Source organism: Puma concolor, chromosome B3, assembly GCF_028749965.1.
Source record: "Puma concolor isolate L17-30 chromosome B3, mPumCon1.1.hap2, whole genome shotgun sequence".
In the NCBI taxonomy this organism is placed as follows: Eukaryota; Metazoa; Chordata; class Mammalia; order Carnivora; family Felidae; genus Puma; species Puma concolor.
The window spans coordinates 98,911,864-98,930,706 of NC_141672.1; the positions used below are offsets into that span (position 1 = coordinate 98,911,864).

The following is an 18,843-nucleotide window of genomic DNA, read 5'->3' on the forward strand; positions in this document are numbered from 1 at the left end:
CTGCCAAGAATAACTGGTAGTTATGCTTAAAACTTTCAGAGATGTGAAAATGCTCTCTAGTCCAATGGTACCAGAAGTCTGTCACCCATAGGACTTGAGGTCATGTAATGCAGAGAGAGCACAGATAGAGCTGCTGAGGGAGAGAAGTAATGGACTGTGAATTAGTGGTCAGAGAAACATTTCCTTAAAAGTATAATTGATAGTATAATATTATTATATCCTAGCATGTGTGATTCAGTTGGAATTCCTTTAACACCTACCCTCCTTGTTGGCAATTCATCCAAAATAGTACCTTATATTTATTGTTTTTCTGAAATTAGACTTTAATTCTACTTTAAGAATTCCATAACTTTCTTAAAGTAAGACAACCATGGGATAACGTACAACCAGGGCCTGACTCCTTTGGTTTGTCTGTGACTAGGTTACTTCGATGCGTAAAACACGGATTTTCTTCTCTGCTTTATTTTTTTTATCCTTTGAGGTGAACAGGGTTTCAAAACCTTTCTTGGTACCACCTATCAAAGCTAGACCACTGGGCTGAATGTGTCTTTATTGAGCTAAAGTTTGAGTCATGTTTGTGTTTCTATTTGTATGGTACAGGGAAACTGTAAAAAAAGAATACAGAAAATATTGTCTGTAATAAGAGGGACCTGGGCTATGAAAGTCAGGCAACCACCTAATGACATTAGTCTCTGCCATCAGGGACTACTAATTTTCATTAGTGACAGGAGAGGGATTGCGAAAAATTTCAGGCTATTAAATTTGAGGCATATGTATAAAGAAAATTATAATTAAAAGAAATCTTAGATTTCTAAGATATCAGCTTCGATAAATATAGTTACTTTGCTATTGGATATTTGATTCTATTTAATGGCATTTAAGTAAAGCATATTAAGAAGCTGTGTCTCATTAACTTATGAATAACTGTGGTTTAGAAACTATGTATAAATCGATGCTGAGATTTTTCAGAGAGAGATGGCTAAGAAAATTAGCTTCAAATCCGGGAACATTAATACACACAATGTCATATTTACTACGGCTTTGAGCCACAGAAGCATGGTTTAGGAATGTAAAAACTTACACTCTAAATTAGACCCTTTGTAGGATGAATTTTAATTAAATGGAAATGTTTTCAAACAATAATGGGTGCTTAACTGTAAAAACATTTCAGGCTGAATTTTTTATTTTCTGTGTTGTAGCCTGTCATAATGTCTGAGGTTAATTTAGCTTCAGTCAATGTTTCAGAAGGAGAAGAAATGTTTCTGTTATAGGGAATTACAAGCCCTAAAAATGCTATATTGTCCACTCAATAATCAATCTGTTAAGGAAATGAGCCCTGGAAGGTACATGTTGTAATTGAGTTGTTAGAAGTCAGTCCCCAATACCAGAAATTGGTCCCTCAAGCCTAACAATGAGGAAACTTTAAGGGAAATGTTTTAGCAGCAGCATTTTACGTTTTAACTTCTGCAACTCATTGTAATAAAACCTACGACCATTTCATTGTTCTTGCTATGAAAAAAAAATATTTTTAGTCACCGGAAACACAAAATGTAGCACCAGGATAGTAAATCTTTCACATCCCCTTTATCTCTTTAAAAACTTAAAAATGGCATTAGCTTAAAAAAAATAACGTAATGATAAAAAATGAGGTAGTCAGCACTTCTAAAACCGTGTGTCAAAGGAACAAGGGCTGGAAAGAAAGAGCCTGCCTAAAGTGTTAAAGAGCATTATGGAGCGTTAAGAGGTCAAATGCCTAGGAAAGGAGAAAGTAATTTAGTGGAATACAAAGGCTCTCCTTCACAAGGAGGCCATTTGCTCTTTAAAATATTATAGCAGTTTCAATTGGGAATTCTACCAGAGTTCATAAAGTGGAATGAAGGGGTTGAAAAAGAAAGTAGTGAAGCCACCTCTGTCAAGACCCTCATTAAGGAACCCATTAAAGAACCGAGGATTACTTCAACAATCTTTTTAGACCACCTCTCTGTCCCCTTTATCCCTCCTCTAATAAATACATCTTGAACAACACTGCCAAACTGGTCTTACAACATGGCTTTCATCATGTTAGACCCATGGCCATGTACTACAGGAAGATGGAAGCAGCTGTTTTGTTCAAGGTGAACGGAAGATGGGAGAAAATGGAGATGGGGAAATCGGTAATTACAGTCAGTGAGAAGAATTCTTGGCCTAATGATAATATATACAGCAAGATTGTGATGATCCATATATAAAGGAAGATGCAAAAGAGAAGACAATGTGAGCGATAAAAGAGAGAACAAGACAGAGACCAGAAAGAAAACGGACAAAGCTTGGTGTCTTTTGGATATTAGAAGCAAAGAAGAAGGGAGGGCTGCAGTGATTGTCTGGATCTCCCAAGTATTTCCAGCTTGCTGCCGGTCATCTGGGTATCTTGTACAAGCGTTTACATTCTTTGCAGCTTACTTTCCACATCCCTAAAATACAAGAATGGAGGAGGAGGTCATTTCTTAGCCTGCTTGAGTTTTACAATCTGGATTAGCTATTATTTAGGATGGTAAACCTCTGCAATTCGCCAAATAGTGATAGTATAAAAACCAGTGAAATCAAAAAAGAGACATGCAAAAGGAAATTTGCAGGCAGAATAATTGTTTCTAAAATGGATGTCTTGGCTTAAAAGTGCTGACAGGTTTGTGGAAATAACGAGAATATTTAAGAACTATTTGTTGATACCTACTGCCTGGAGTGATCCAGGCACTCAGCAGAACAAACGTGCTTCTTGCCTGCTTCAGTGGAATTACTGCAGATACAAATTTACTGCATGAACTAGAGAAAGAGCAAAAGAGACAAAGCAAACCGGAGAACGTATTTAAAAATGGTCGGCAAGTCAAGATGCCAGTTCACTATTATTAACACGTTCTTATTATTAATGTATTAATACATTAATATTATTAATACATGCCAGAATAAGCAAGAGATGGAAGATAGGAATATTCTATGCCCTATTTAAGTCTCATTTTCCTCTTCAGATGTTAGCAGCATTGTGCAAGTGTACATAATTTTATATCTTTATTATTATTATTATTAACACGTTCTTATTATTAATGTATTAATACATTAATATTATTAATACATGCCAGAATAAGCAAGAGATGGAAGATAGGAATATTCTATGCCCTATTTAAGTCTCATTTTCCTCTTCAGATGTTAGCAGCATTGTGCAAGTGTACATAATTTTATATCTTTGTCGTACAACCATGCCCTCTAAACTCAAGCCAATTATTTCATCTCTTGCTCAACCAAAGAATTAGTGATCACTCAAGGTAAGAGGAAATATGGTTACAATGGTCTTACTGAGAGAAAGCATGTTGGTGTCTAACATAGTTCCTTCCAAAGAGTCCATCAGTGGTAGTTTAGAGGACTGTAAGTGATTTCCAATAACGACAAACATTGTACTTTATGGCCACAGTTAAGAGAATCCAGGAGGTAAAGAAGAGGCGATGGAGGAGTCTGGAATGATTAGTACTGAGGAGGAGCTTAATGCTTTGAATTTTATTTCCATTTTGAGACAAGGCTTGGAAAATTGAGAAGATAAAAGCAGTGTTTTTCAGAGATTAGAGTTAAGAGAAAAAAAAAATGAACTTGGTTGGGCTATCTCTGAGACCCTTGTCTGACAGGAAGTTAAATAGCTGGGACCAGGATTGTAGATAAGTGTGAGATAAGGAATAATCTCACTCAACATGTATCATTGTCAAAGCTGGGGTGTTAAACAAAAATGGGAGAAGCAGAGGAAAGAAGTCTAGACCAAAACTGAGTCAGAAGAGAAAGTTAATAGAGCTCAGAGTACAGCATAGACTATAACCACTACTTGGGCTTTCTGCCCTTCTTTTTCTTTCATTCTTCAAGTAGAGAGCTACCTACAACTTCCTGTCTGCCAGGAACAGTGGTACTAATCTATGCTTTAGTTTGGAGGAATATTAATAGCCCTAGGGCAGCAGTGAGGCGGCACCTATTTGATCTACTTCAATAACATTCCTGCCTACAGAAGTCTATAATAAATTAATTACTACCAGTAATGTATAATCTACTCCTATATATCATCTCAATGCTCCCAACAGTGCTACAAGGAGGGTAATTATTCCATTTTCTGTATGAGATCACTGAGATTCATATAAGTTAAAAAATAATTACTGGTCTAGTAACGAGGCTCTTATCTTCCTGTGACAAAAACCTTGCCTGCAAACTCACTTCATTGTGAGGTCATTGACTTTCTCCCTGGTCCTCAGGCTTTGCTCTTGCTCTTTCCAGGAGTTATTTCAAAGATAAAAATCTTACTTTTTAAGACCGAGACTATGGTTAATTTAATATCTAATCTCTTTGTTGTCAAGACCTATTCACTTGAACCTCTACTTTTTATTTTTCCCTGTTACATGCCAGAGTTGGCTCTAGAGAGGTAGATACAAGTGAGATTTGTCATTTTTTGAAACATGTATTCTAGTGGGTACATCTATATAAACAACCAAACAACGTAGTTACACAGGGGTTATGACAGAAGACTTAGAACAACTGTTCTCAAAAGTGTTTCTGCTTGACCCTTATCTTTATAGCAGCGTTATTTACAATAGTTAAATTACGAAAGCAGCCACAGTATCCACTGATAGATGAATGGATAAGGAAAATGTGAGATAGATACATATGTGTGTGTGTGTGTGTATGTATATACACACGTGTATACACACACCACATTGGAATATTATCCAAGCATAAAAAGGAATGAAATCTTGCCATTTGCAACAACATAGATGGAGCTAGAGAATATAATGCTAAGCCAAATAAGCCAGGCAGAGAAAGACAAATACCATATGAATTCACTCATATGTGGAATTTAAGAAACAAATCATTGGGGCGCCTGGGTGGCTCAGTCGTTGAGCGTCCGACTTCGGCTCGGGTCACGATCTCGCGGTCCGTGAGTTCGAGCCCCGCATCGGGCTCTGGGCTGATGGCTCAGAGCCTGGAGCCTGCTTCGGATTCTGTGTCTCCCTCTCTCTCTGTCCCTCCCCCGTTCATGCTCTGTCTCTCTCTGTCTCAAAAATAAATTAAAAAACGTTAAAAAAATTAAAAAAAAAAATCAAGCAAGCAAGGTGGGGGAGAAAAGACAAGCCAAAAAAAACCCCACAAAAAACCAGACTCCTAACTATAGAGAACAAACTAGTGGCTACCAAAAGGGAGGTGGGGGTGGGTGGGTGAAATAGATGAAGGGGATTAAGAGTACCCTTATCTTGATGGCACTGAATAATAGATGGAACTTGAAATTCTATATATTATACATCTGAAACTAATATAACACTGTATGTTAACTGTACTGGAATTAAAATTTAAAAAATGTTTTTCTGCTCCAGTTCAACCAAAAAGTAGGCTGTTCTCTATTAGCAACAAATATTTATTTACCTTTGAACCCACACAACTGCCGATAAGCCCATCTTTGAAGCCAGGAGTCATGATTTTCCCCTCTCCTCTCCTACTCACTGCCCAGCCCCTCCCACTGAGAATCTCTGATGTTGAGTTTACAGAGAAGTGCAGTTGTTTGAGATGGGGAGGAGGTAGGTACCTTCAAAGTACATGAGTGTTAGGTTCAAATTTCATTTGGGAGGTAGATAAGTGTGAGCCTATGCCACTCAGCAAGGAGGCCAGTGCCAGTAGAGGAAGTACTGGAGTGAAAATAGATGAGTGGGGAAATAGTGTGTTGACCCTGGGGATCTATAAAGGAGTTCAGGATGGCCGGAACAAGAAGGTAGAGGGAAAAGTCAAAGAAGATGAGACCAGAGGGACAATCATACCTTACTGGGATATAAAGACATTTGTTCTATATCTTGTATCCAATAAGGGATATTGAATATGAAAACTGTATCTTTGTATTAATAGTCTAGGAAAAAAAAAACTGTTGGCAATGTAAAAAATGGGCTGGATAACAAACAGACAAAGAAAAACAATGAAAAGATGAGCTAAAATAGTAAGACCTGAGTAGAACACTATCAGTATGGGCGTGTAAGTTTGTGTAAGTTTGTTTGTTGGTTTATTTATTTATTTTGAGAGGGGGCAGAGTGAGAGAGAGAAACTCATGCAGACTCTGTGCTGTCAGTACAGAGCCCATCGTGGGGCTTGAACCCACAAACTGTGAGATCATGACCTGAGCTGAAATCAACAGTTGGGCACTCAATTGAGTCACCCAGACGCCCCTACAACATCTGTTTTTACACATTATAACAAACCAAGATGCATTTAACTAATGGTGTCTTGCAGTCATTGGTAAGTAAGCAGCAATTATAAGAATTTTACTGTCTATACATTTATATATCTAGTAAAAGTGCTCTGCGGAAGTGTTGTAATTTTATTGTTATTGCTAGCAGCATGAGCTGGGCATTTGCAATTTCTTAACGTTTTAGTTGAGAAAAATTAGGATGATTTACGGAAGGATAGGATGATGATTTGAGGCTTTGGGTGAGGTTGAGAGCCCACCAACATCACTGTCTGCAGAAGAGCTGCCCACTTCTTGAAACAAGAGAGACAATAATGAAGCACTGTTTTATTTAATGCCATAACCATATTGCTCTTGATAGCTTAAAAGACAATAATTTGGAAAAAGTCCAAGACATTGATCATTCTGAGTTGAAGAGTAATTCTCAAAAGCTGGACTCTGAATGAGAAACTTAAGGAATAACAATTCACTTTGTTTATATTTTTCTTTTCAGATATAGAAATATATGATACATGACAAATCTGTGTCATTGATGAAGTTGGTTTAAGAGGGCCCTTAATGTTATTTTAAATTTTTTAAAATGCTTATTTACTTTTGGGAGAAGAAAGAGAGAGGGAGAGGGAGGGAGGCGTGAGCAGGGGAGGGGCAGAGAGAGGGAGACACAGAATCTGAAGCAGATTCCAGGCTCCAAACAGTCAGCACAGAGCCCAAAGCGGCTTGAAACCACAAACTGTGCGTTCATGACCACCCAGGTGCCGCAAGAAGGCCTTTTAATAAACGCACAATTTAAATTCTACTTGCTAAGAAAGCATATCAGAGATTAATTTGATTTTTCCCCTAATGTAGAAATATATAATGCTGTATCTTATAACAGGTGGTGTGTTAATTATGATGAAATATAGAATCAAAATATCTTTAGGAATGGTGATTAATTGGATGTAGAGAATGAATCATCCAATTACACAGACAAATGTCATTCAGTGTTGACAATAATAAAAATAAAAAGGTGAAAAAAGAGGAAGAGAAAATATCCTGAATAACACATTCTAATAAGCAGCAGTTGAATAATTAAAGTTGATAATGATCATCTGGAAAACTGTGTTAAAATGTATGTACAATATAAAATATTAAGCAAATGAAAATGATTATTGTATGTTTACCATTAAGTAAATACAAAGAGTTGTTTTTAAAAGTCTGTAAGAGAATACAGCTATATTATAGGAGAGGGATTTAGAATGATTCATTATTAATCTTTTACATTGCCTTAGTGTTCCATAATGCTAAAAAAGATTAATTATACAGCCCTGCCCAATAATTGTCTTGGAAACATAGAAAAAAACAGAAGCACTGTGATCTGTTTTTCTGTTGTTGTTTTCTTTTTTAGGCTTATAGTCTTCAATTAATTTAACAACTCCTTGTCATATAAATAGAGTCTACTAATTTTATGATTTCTAATGGAAATTATCCAGCCCGTGAATATTACCAATTAATCCTCAACCACCCACTTGTGGAAACAGCACACCTTTATCTCATAATCAGAAAGTACTACCTTTGGTTAAACTGCTTGATAATTTCCACAGGAGTCTCTTGGTACCTTCTCTGAGATTTTTTCCAATCTATATACATTTAGCACGTTATCAGATCGATTCTGGGATAAGATAATAATATATATTAAAATCAGCTTTCAGTGGTGCCTGGGTGACTCAGTTAAGTGTCTGACTTCGGCTCAGGTCATGATCTCGCAGTCATGAGTTTGAGCCCCGTGTCGGGCTCTGTGCTGACAGCTCAGAGCCTGGAGCTTGTTTTGGATGCTGTGTCTCCCCCTCTCTCTGTCCCTCCCATGCTCATGCTGTCTCTTGCTGTTTCTCAATAATAAATAAACGTTAAAAAAATTTAAAATAAGCTTTCACGTCTTTAATCTTAGATATCAGATTCTTTAACAATTTCAGGATGTATATCCTTTAGATAATGTGTATTGGTTTGTTCTGTAACAAGATGATTAACTGAATCTGAGTCAACACAGACAGCAATATAATTTCATACCTCAGATTTTATTAAACTCTGTAAATTCCCTTTATTTAAGAATTTTTTTAATGTTCATTTCTTTTGAGAAAGAAAGTAAGAGACTGAGGAGGAGTAGGGACAGAGAGAGAGGGAGAGAGAGAATCCCAAGCAGGCTCCACATTGTCAGTGCAAAACCAGATATGAGGCTCCATCCAATGAACCATGAGATCATGACCTGAGCCAAAATCAAGAGATGGCTTCTCAACCAACTGAGCCACCCAGGCACCCCAGTAAATTCCTTTTATAGTAATGCAAAGAACTAAGAAGTAAAATTATGAAAAATAATGACTATGTAGTGTAGAACAAATATTGAATCAAATATAGAAGACACCATAATTTATGGAATTTTATCCATTTTGTAAATTTTATGTGATGATTGACTTTCCACATATTTCCTTAGGTCTCATGTTTTCATCCCATTTGTAATGCCGATAGTCTAAAAGCCTCCTTTTTTCCTGGAGAGAACTCTTGAATGGCTGAAGAGGGGCTGTTTGGGGAGGATTGGGACTATTTTATACACTGATACAGGATTTCTGATCTAAAGATAATACTGTCTTGGAATACACTTAAAGTGTTTCAAATAATAGTAAGAACTCTAGATCAATTGGGATAGACTTCTTACATCTTCCAAAAAAAAAAAAAAAAAGAAAAGAAAAGAAAAATGTGTGTGTATAAAGAACATGGGGTTTGAGGTAAGAGTCCTTCAGTGGAAAACAAGCTCTGCCATAGACTTGTAGGCCTGGATAAGTTGCTTAACTTTAGTTTCATTAAAAGTAAAGTAGGGTTGGGGCGCCTGGGTGGCGCAGTCGGTTAAGCGTCCGACTTCAGCCAGGTCACGATCTCGCAGTCCGTGAGTTCGAGCCCCGCGTCAGGCTCTGGGCTGATGGCTCAGAGCCTGGAGCCTGTTTCCGATTCTGTGTCTCCCTCTCTCTCTGCCCCTCCCCCGTTCATGCTCTGTCTCTCTCTGTCCCAAAAATAAATAAATGTTGAAAAAAAAATTAAAAAAAAAAAAAAAAGTAAAGTAGGGTTATTTGTAAGCCTCAGTTCATATTATTGTTGTAAATATGCAATAATCCAATCATATGAACAGTGGAATATGATAAGCCCTTGAGCTTGTGTTCAAATCCAATCACTGCTATCTATGACTTAGTGATTTTGGGAATAATTCTAAACAATTCTGTGCATTGATTTCCTCATTTATAATATTATGGAAATAATTGTACCTATACTTATATATATATAATGCTAATGTATTAGCATTATACCTGGCTGCTGGTAAACACAACATAAATATTAACTCTTGTTAGCTAGTTTGCTGGCAATGGTTAGCAATAGCTTAATCAAATCAGCTGTACCAAAAAGGACTGAAATTAGACTGCTGCTTCCCTAGAATCAGATAGCACCTTCAGAGTTTCTTGTCTGCTGTTGCCTGTTTTGATGATTCTTCCTGACCTCTTCATCATTGAGCCTAGCTAGTTTCTTACAGATTTTAACTGGTATCCTTGAACTTGACTTCTTGCCTGGAAAGTCAATGATTTCTTTATCTACATATAATTCCAGTCTTCACCATTTTTAGTTTTAATCTCTCCCAGATCTCTCTATTGGGAACATACTTATTTTTTATTTTTTTTAATTTAAACTTAACATATGGTGCAATATTGGTTTCAGGAGTAAAATTCAGTGATTCATTCACTTAAATAAAATACCCAGTGGTCACCATAACAAGTGCCCACCTTAGTATTTATCACCCATCTAGCCCATCTCCCCACCCCCCTTCCTCCATCAACCCATAGTTCTTTAAGAGTGTCTTATGGTTTGTTTCCTTCTCTTCTGTCCCTCCTGCCACTTCCCATATGTCCATTCATTTTGTTTGTTAAATTCCACATATGAGTGAAATCAAATAGTATTTGTCTTTCTCTGACCTATTTTGCTTAGCATAATACAGTGTAGTTCCATCCACATCATGGCAAATGGCTAGATTCCATTCTTTTTGGTGGCTAGTATTCCACTGTGTGTGTGTGTGTGTGTGTGTGTGTGTGTGTGTATGCATATGTGTATGTATGTATGTGTGTATATATAAATATATATATATATATATATGTCTGTGTATATATGTATATGTATGTGTAGGATAAAGAATATATACATATGTACACACACTCACATACATTACATATTCTTTATCCATTCATCAGTTGATGGATATTTGGGTACTGTCCATAGCTTGGCTGTTGTTGATAATGCTGCTCTAAACATTGGGGCACTGTACCTCCTTGAATATGTATTTTTGTATCCCTTGGGAAAATACCTGATAGTGCAGTTGCTGGATTGCAGGGTTGTTCTATTTTTAGTCTTTTTTAAAAAATTTTTTTAATGTTTTATTTATTTTTGAGACAGAGAGAGACAGAGCATGAACAGGGGAGGGTCAGAGAGAGAGGGAGACACAGAATCCGAAGCAGGCTCCAGGCTCTGAGCTGTTAGCACACAGCCCAACGCGGGGCTCGAACTCCCAGACCATGAGATCATGACCTGAGCCGAAGTTGGACGCTCAACTGACTGAGCCACCCAGGCGCCCCACCACCAACCTCTATTTTTAGTTTCTTGAAGCACTTCTATAGTGGTCTCCAGAGTAGCTAGCTGTACCAGTTTGCATTTTCTCCAACAGTGCAAGAGGGTTCTCCACTCCTGCCCTGCATCCTTGCCAAAACCTATTGTTTCTTGTATTGTTAATTTTAGGCATTCTGACAGGTTTGAGGTGATATCTCATTGTGGTTTTGATTTCTATTTCCCTGATGATGAATGACGTTGAGCATCTTTTCATGTGCCTCTAAGCCATCTGGATGTCTTCTTTGGCAAAGTGTCTATTCATATCTTCTGCCATTGTTTCACTGGATTATTTGGTTTTGGGGTGTTGGGTTTGATAAGTTCTTTGTAAATTTTGGATACTAACCCTTTATCAGATGTGTTACTTGCAAAAATCTTCTCCCATTCTGTAAGCCACCTTTTAGTGTTGTTAGTTATTTCCTCCACTGTGCAGCAGGTTTTTATCTTGATGAAGTCCCAATAGTTCTTGTTTGCTTTTGTTCCCCTTGCCTTTGGTGATGTGTCTAGTAAGAAGTTGTGGCTCTGAAGTCAAAGAGGTTGCTACCTGTGTTCTCTTGGATTTTGATGGTTTCCTGTCTCACATTTAGGTCTTTCATCCATTTTAAATTTATTCTTGTGTATGGTGTTAGAATGTGGTCCAGTTTTATTCTGCTTGTCACCGTCCAGTTTTCCCAACATCATTTGTTGAAGAGACTGTCTTTTTTCCATTGGATATTCTTTCCTGATTTGTTGAAGATGAGGTAACCCTATAGTTCTGGGCCCATTTCTGGGTTTTCCATTCTGTTCGATTGTTCTATGTGTCTCTTCTCATGCCAGTATCATACTGTCTTGATGACTAAAGCTTTGTAATACAGCTTGAAATCTGGAATCATGATGCCTCCAGTTTTGTCTTTTTCCAGATTGCTTTGGCTTTTTGGGGCCTTTTGTGGTTACAAAAAAACTTTAGGACTGTTTATTCTAGCTCTGTGAAAAATGCTGGTGGCATTTTGATAGGGATTGCATTAAATGTGTAGGTTGCTTTGGGTAGCATAGATATTTTAACAATGTTTGTTCTTCTAATCCATAGGCAGGGAATGCTTTTCCATTTCTTTGTGTCCTCTTCAATCTCTTCCATAAGCATTCTATAATTTTCAAACTCTAGATCTTTTACCTCTTTAGTTAGGTTTATTCTTAACCAGGAAATCAACAAGGAAACAATGACGTCTAATGACAAACTGGACTAGATGGACTTAACAGATTCAGAATATTTCATCTTGAAGCAGCAGAATACACATTCTTCTCAAGTGCACATGGAGCATTCTCCAGAACTGATCACATACTGGGTCAGAAATCAGCCCTCAACAAGTACAAAGAGATCAAGATCATACCATGCATATTTTCAGAACACAACAGTATGAAACTTGAAGTCAACCACAATGAAAAGTTTGGAAAGCCCTCAAATACGTGGAGGTTAAAGGACATCCTAATAAAGAATGAATGGGTTAACCAGGAAATTAAAGAAGAAATTTTAAAATATATGGAAGCAAATGAAAATGGAAACATGACAATTCAAAGCTTTGGGTTGCAGCAAACGTGATCCTACGAGGCAAGTGTATTGCAATTCAGGCCCAACTCAAGAAGCAGGAAGGGTCCCAAATACACAACCTAACCTTATACCTAAAGGAGCTAGAAAAGGAGCAAGCCTGCAGAAGAAGGGAAATTATAGAGATTAGAGTAAAAATAAATAATACAGACACAACAACAACAAAAACAGAACAGATCAATGAAACTAAGAATTGGCTTTTTGACAGAATTAACAAAATTGATAAACCTCTAGCCAGACTTATCAAAAAGAAAAGAGAAAGGATCCAAATAGTTAAAATCATGAATGAGACAGGAGAGATCATGACCAACACCACAGAAATACAAACACTTACAAGAGAATACCAAGAAAACCTATATGCCAACAGATGGGGCAATCTGGAAGAGATGGACAAATTTCTAGAAACTCACAAAGTAACAAAACTGAAACAGGATGAAAAATGGAAAATTTACACACACCCATAACCAGCAAACACATTGAATCAGTAATCAAAAATCTACCGAAAAACCAGAGTCCTGGGCCAGATGGCTTCCTAGGGGAATTCTACTAGACATTTAAAGAAGAGTTAATACCTATTCTCAAATTGTTCCAAAATATAGAAATAGAAGAAAACTTCCAAACTAATTTTACAAAACCAGCATTACCTTGATTCCAAAACCAGACAAAGACTCCACTCAAAAGGAGAATTAAACTTGGGCTCCTGGGTAGCTCAGTTGGTTAAGTGACCGACTTAGGCTCAGGTCATAATCTCCCCACTTGTGAGTTTGAGCCTGCTTTGAATTCTGTGAATTCTTTGAATTCTCTCTCTTCCCCTTCCCTGCTCACATTCTGTCTCGCTCTCAAAAATAATACATAAACATTAAAAAGATTTTTTTAAAAAACAGAATTACAGGCCAATGTCCTTGATGAACATGGATGCAAAAATTCTCAACAAGATTTTAGCAAATCAAATCCAGTAGTACATTAAAAGAATTATTCACCATGATCAAGTGGGATTTATTCCTGGGCTGCAGGTGTGGTTCAGTATTCACAAATCAATCAATGTGAGAGACCACATTAATAAAATAAAGGATAAGAACCATATGATCTTGCAGAAAAGGCTTTTGACAAAATACAGCATCCATTCTTGATTAAAAACCCTCAACAAAGTAGGGATAGCTGGAACATACCTCAACATCATAAAGGCCATATATGAAAGACCCACAGGTAACATCATCCTCAATGGGGAAAAACCAGGAGCCTTTTCTTCATGGTCAGGAAAAGACAAGAAATTCCACTCTAACAATTACTATTTAACATAGTACTGGAAGTCTTAGTGTCAGCAATCAGACAGTAAAAAGAAATAAAAGGCATCCAAATCAGCAAGGAAGAAGTGAAACTTTCACTATTGGCAGATGACATGACACTCCATAGAAAATCTAAAAGACTCCACCAAAAAATTGTTAAGAGATAATACATGAACTCAGCAAAGTCGCAGGACATAAAATCAATGTGCAGAAATCTGTTGCATTTCTATATACCAATAATGCAGCAGAAAAAGAAATCAAGGAATCAATCCCATTTGTAATTGCACCAAAACAATAAGGAACACTTTTAATAAATATTACAAAGGTGCCAGGGTGGGTCATTTGCTTATTTGTTCCTTGATTTCAGCTCACATCGTGATATCATGGTCTTGAGATTGAGCTCCATGTTGGGCTCTGGGCTGGGTGTGGAGCCTGCTTAAGATTCTCTCTCTCTTCCTCTCTCCCCTGCTTGCTCTCTCTCTTTCTCTCAAAAATAAATAAATAAATAAAATAAATATTTCAAAAATATCTTACATTTTTATAGAGCTTTACAGTATTTACGAAATACTTATCCACTCTTGAGGTAAGGCCATTAGGGAAGCTTCTTCTTTTTCTTCTTTTTTTTTTTAATACTCAGATTTACAATAAAAGTTTTATTATTTGATGAATATCCATTGAAAGTTTATGCAAACATCTTACAGTAATAATGAAAATGTAAAACTAAGGAAGTACAACGTGATTTTGAGCATTTTTTTAAAACGGTAAAGATTAAGAGAAAATTTCTATTGCAATTACAAATTTTACAAATTTCAAAATATGAATTTAATGAAACTAAACTCAAGGCAGTTAGAAATTTTGGATTCATGTCTGTAACTTGGGCGCATTATTCCATAATGCTCAGGTTTGGCCTGGGTCCTTGGCTGTCTCTGTTATAATGAGACAAGCAAAGGAGTGAAATTTAAGACCTAAGAAAATATGTGTGTGACACTGATTCTTGAACTTGTGAGTATATAAGTTTACTCAAAATTCTAGGTGCTCTTGGGAATTTGAATTAAGTTCTATGAGCAGGAAAACATAAAGAAATCATTAGTATAAGAAACCACACAACCCGTGTATATATTACACTTTGTAGTTTATAAATCACTTTCTCAAGCATTGTCACAATTGAATGTGTTTCTTTACATAGTTATTTAAGTCACATTATTTAGCAGTCAAAACATTTCAAAACATTCAGACGCAGCTAGTTAGTGTGATTGCCATGTAGTGTGATGGCAAGACATTTATTAATTATACTTTATGTCACTATTAATTCTCTTCACAGGAGGTAGAACATAGAAACAACTAGGAATCCAAGCCTTAGATTGGAGCAAATGAAACTCAAAAGATCCTTCTAGAAACACACTTATATACCTTTTCCCCATAAATGTGGTATTTGGGATGTGTCAGAATCAAGAATGAACTAGCAGTGAGAGGGGAAGAATATGGAAAGAGAATAGGAGGGAAGTGAAAAGTTACACTGATGGAGGAGTTGGTTCACTTTCTGAAGACAGGTGCTGAGAAGGAAAAAAAGAAGATTTAATTGCCCTTTTCCCTTGCTTGATACTGCCATTTCTTGCAGTCCATAAGAGCATGCTGCCAATGATTTGTGTGTGTGTGTGTGTGTGTGTGTGATCCTAATCTTGGTTTTTGACTGGTGTTGTGCCATTGGCCTAGAGAGTATCAATTGGCATTGTTCTGGGTAATGATGGAAACTGTATGAACTCTTTTCTCATACAGACATTGCTGAACAGGCTCTCAAATGTCATTTTCCCCACACGTACTATCTTCCCTCCTATCGCTTCTCCTTTTCCTTTTCATTCATGTGTGTTGATCTCTCCCCCGCTATTATCCTTTTCCTGTATTCTATGATCTAAACAAAAACTTTTAGTTGAAATTCATGAACTTAAATATAATTTGCTCAGAACTGACAGACTTCTTCCTCATGTGCAGTGGTATTAATATTCACATTTATTACTGAATAAACATATAAGTTATAACCTTGCTATTTATTGATGTTCTATCTTTATTAACATTTTCTTTTAGTACTATTTCACATAATGAGTTGTGTGATAACTTAGTGAATTATTCAAGATCATCAAGCTAGTGATTGATACAACTAGAAGTGTTGGAGTTAAGACCACGGCTACTATAAAAAAAATCCAGTAAGGCAAAATTTTCCCTTCATTAAGCTAAGAGCACAGAGGCCATCTCTGTGTCAGCGAAAACAGGGCTGTGAGATGCTGATAATCTATTATCAGCTTTTGTGGCCTGTTCACTGGCAGAGGTGCATAGCTGACACCCTTGCCTTTGAATTGTGTGTGCCTGGTGAAAAAGGTGATTCCAATAAGCTGGAGTTTAGCAAGAGTTTTATAGGTCAGGTGAGCATAAGGGAAGCTCTCCTCAGTGACTTGAGCACATTTGTGGTTGTATAAAATCACTAGCTTAGATGCAACAAAAAACAATTCAATGTATTCCATTATTTTAATAAAGATGAATATATTTCAAGAATATTTTTAATTGCAAACATGGTAACGCTTATTATGGAACATTGACTCTTACCAAATTTATAACAGTGAGAATCTTTGCTTTTTCTTTGACCCAGTATCACTCCACAGAAGTAACTCTCGCTATCAATTTAATGAATATCTTTCTAGGTATTTTTCTGTGTATATATAAGCACATGTAATACAGTATCATACTAAACTTACTAAAATGCAAACTTGCTTTTTTCACATAACATGATTTTTTTTCATTTATACACATATGTATTTAACTCGTTTACTTTATTGTGTTCTCATTGGGTAGATAATATAATTCATTCCATAAATATTTAGGTTACCTAGCTTGTATTGCTATTACAAAAAGAAATGGTGCAGTGAATATCCTTGGATAACAAATTAATTTCTTGTTGTATTGTTCTGTGCGGTAGATTCCAAAAAAGGAAAAATTCTGATATAAGGGTTATTACAAATACTCTAAATGCAACTATGGCTCTTTGAGATACCAGTTTGGAGTTTCATCTGTGAAGATGAAACACATCAAAAAAGAATGATATTTTTTACAAATAAAGGTATTTCTTATATCGTTGCAGACAAAAGTTGCAGTAAAATGGTTTGCTTCTGTGTCTTCCCAGAAATACAAAGTTACATGTAACTAACAATTTTTATTATCTTCCTTGTGATGCTGACAGAAAACCAAGGTGTCAACCAAGCCAGGCTAAAGTTTCAATGTATGGAACTACCCAAGAATACAAGTGATCACTTTGGTAGCTAGAGTCTCCTTTTCACTGGGTGAGGGTGAGGTCTTAAGAGGCTTGGATTTTTCCTATTTTGTGAACCAGTTGAAAATCATGGTATACATTTAATCTTTTTTACAGCCTTTTTCTTAAAGGAAGTCCTTATCCCATTGAAATCATTCCTCTTTCTCCTCTTTCAGGGCTGGGCGAGGGCTTTATGGTATTGACAGTATGCCAGATCTCCGTAGGAAGAAAACTTTGCCCATTGTACGAGATGTGGTAAGGAACTCCTGTTTCATTCTCTTCAGTTGTATGTGTTGCCTTTTTCTTTATCATTAAGTGCCATACCTATCTGTATTTCATAGAATAATACATATAAGAAGTTGGATTCTACCAAGTGTTGCATTTATCATTTCTTTAAAATCTATTAAATAAATTAAATAATTCTAACCTTTCGACAGCTTTTTTTTTTTTTAAGCCTTCTTTCTTTTTCTCCAACATGGGGCTTGAACTCCTGGCCTTGAGATCAAGAGTTGTATGTTCTACTGACAGAGACAGCCACGTACCCCTTGGCCCCCCTTTTTATTGGTTAAAATTACAAACCAGTTTAAAATGGCATAACAATTGGGCAAATAGAAGTCACAGGGCATGCTAACTGAGCTGCTGCAACTGGGCTTTGATAGGTGCAATGTTGCAAAGGACCACAAGTTTAATGGGCACTTGGAGGCTTGTTTTGGACTTCCTCACCTTATGTCACTGGATTCTACTACTTTATAAAGTAGCAGATACTATTAACCAATTATTTATTTAATTAAGATCAAATTTAATCACATTAGTAAGTGATTCCACTCTCTGAAGAAAATTACAACTCTAAACTCATTAAAACCTCATTAAACCTAAACATAACTCTGAATAACTCAAGCTCTCCTATAACAAAATACGCACAGGACCACCTAAAGATGCAAAGGATTGATAATGGTCCACATTAGACTATTAAAAACAAATAGCTTAACTGCCAGAAAACAAAGTGTTTTGTTCTATCATCCAAATTGTCTCCACAGTTTCCTGGAGGCAAATTCTTAACAGTTTATGACATGAAAATATGTTTTATCCCAGAGAAATAGAAATTTCCCTTTTAGCGGCAATTTATGCTATTTCTTATATCAGTAATTTTTAATTTTGCTATGAAAACCTTCATCTGAAAACCATCACTTGTGTTTGAAATTAGGAAAGATAAAATCTTGATTGGAAAGATCTTCTACTGAAAAGCATGCTGTGTCTCTGTAGCCCAGATTTCTGCCATTGTAGTGTGGATATTATTTTAAAGTGTTCAGTTTATTTAACATCATTATACTCTTTTCTCACCTTTCTTATGTCTAATTATTTACACTTTGTTTCCTCTGACACTTGGGATCTTCAGGCCATGGTAAGTGATTTTCACTTTAATATTTTCTATATTTCTGAATGTACGTTGCGCTTACTCATGGGATAAAAGAGGGCAAGACGGGGAAATAAAAAGAGACAGAAGACTGAGAAATTTGGGTTCTGCAAGAATTTAACATCTAGTTCTATTCTGAAAGATACACAAAATTATATACACAACAGGTACGAATACAGACTGAAATAGAATGCAAACATAATTTTAGAGACAATAGTTGTCAGAAATGGAAGATCATCTTGGCTAATTCCTTGGACGTAATCTCTATAGGTTTACACAGAAGGGGTGGTGACGGATGGATAGTGACTTCCTCACTGAGGATTGCTAAACTTTTATCTGAGTTTATGGCTTTGTAGCTCCAAGGAG

General features: G+C 36.4%; 1 protein-coding gene across 5 annotated transcripts in view; it reads left to right on the forward strand.

Annotated features, from left to right (window-relative positions):
• UNC13C (unc-13 homolog C) overlaps nt 1–18,843 on the forward strand; it is a 627,591-nt gene that overhangs the window by 228,224 nt on the left and 380,524 nt on the right. For 3 of the 5 annotated variants that reach the window (XM_086710729.1, XM_086710726.1, XM_086710728.1), the window contains exon 9: nt 17,240–17,326. In XM_086710729.1, coding sequence (XP_086566855.1) covers nt 17,240–17,326 — 87 coding nt within the window. The remainder of the gene's footprint in view (nt 1–17,239; nt 17,327–18,843) is intronic. The other 2 variants (XM_086710727.1, XM_025918786.2) reach the window with 1 other exon arrangement.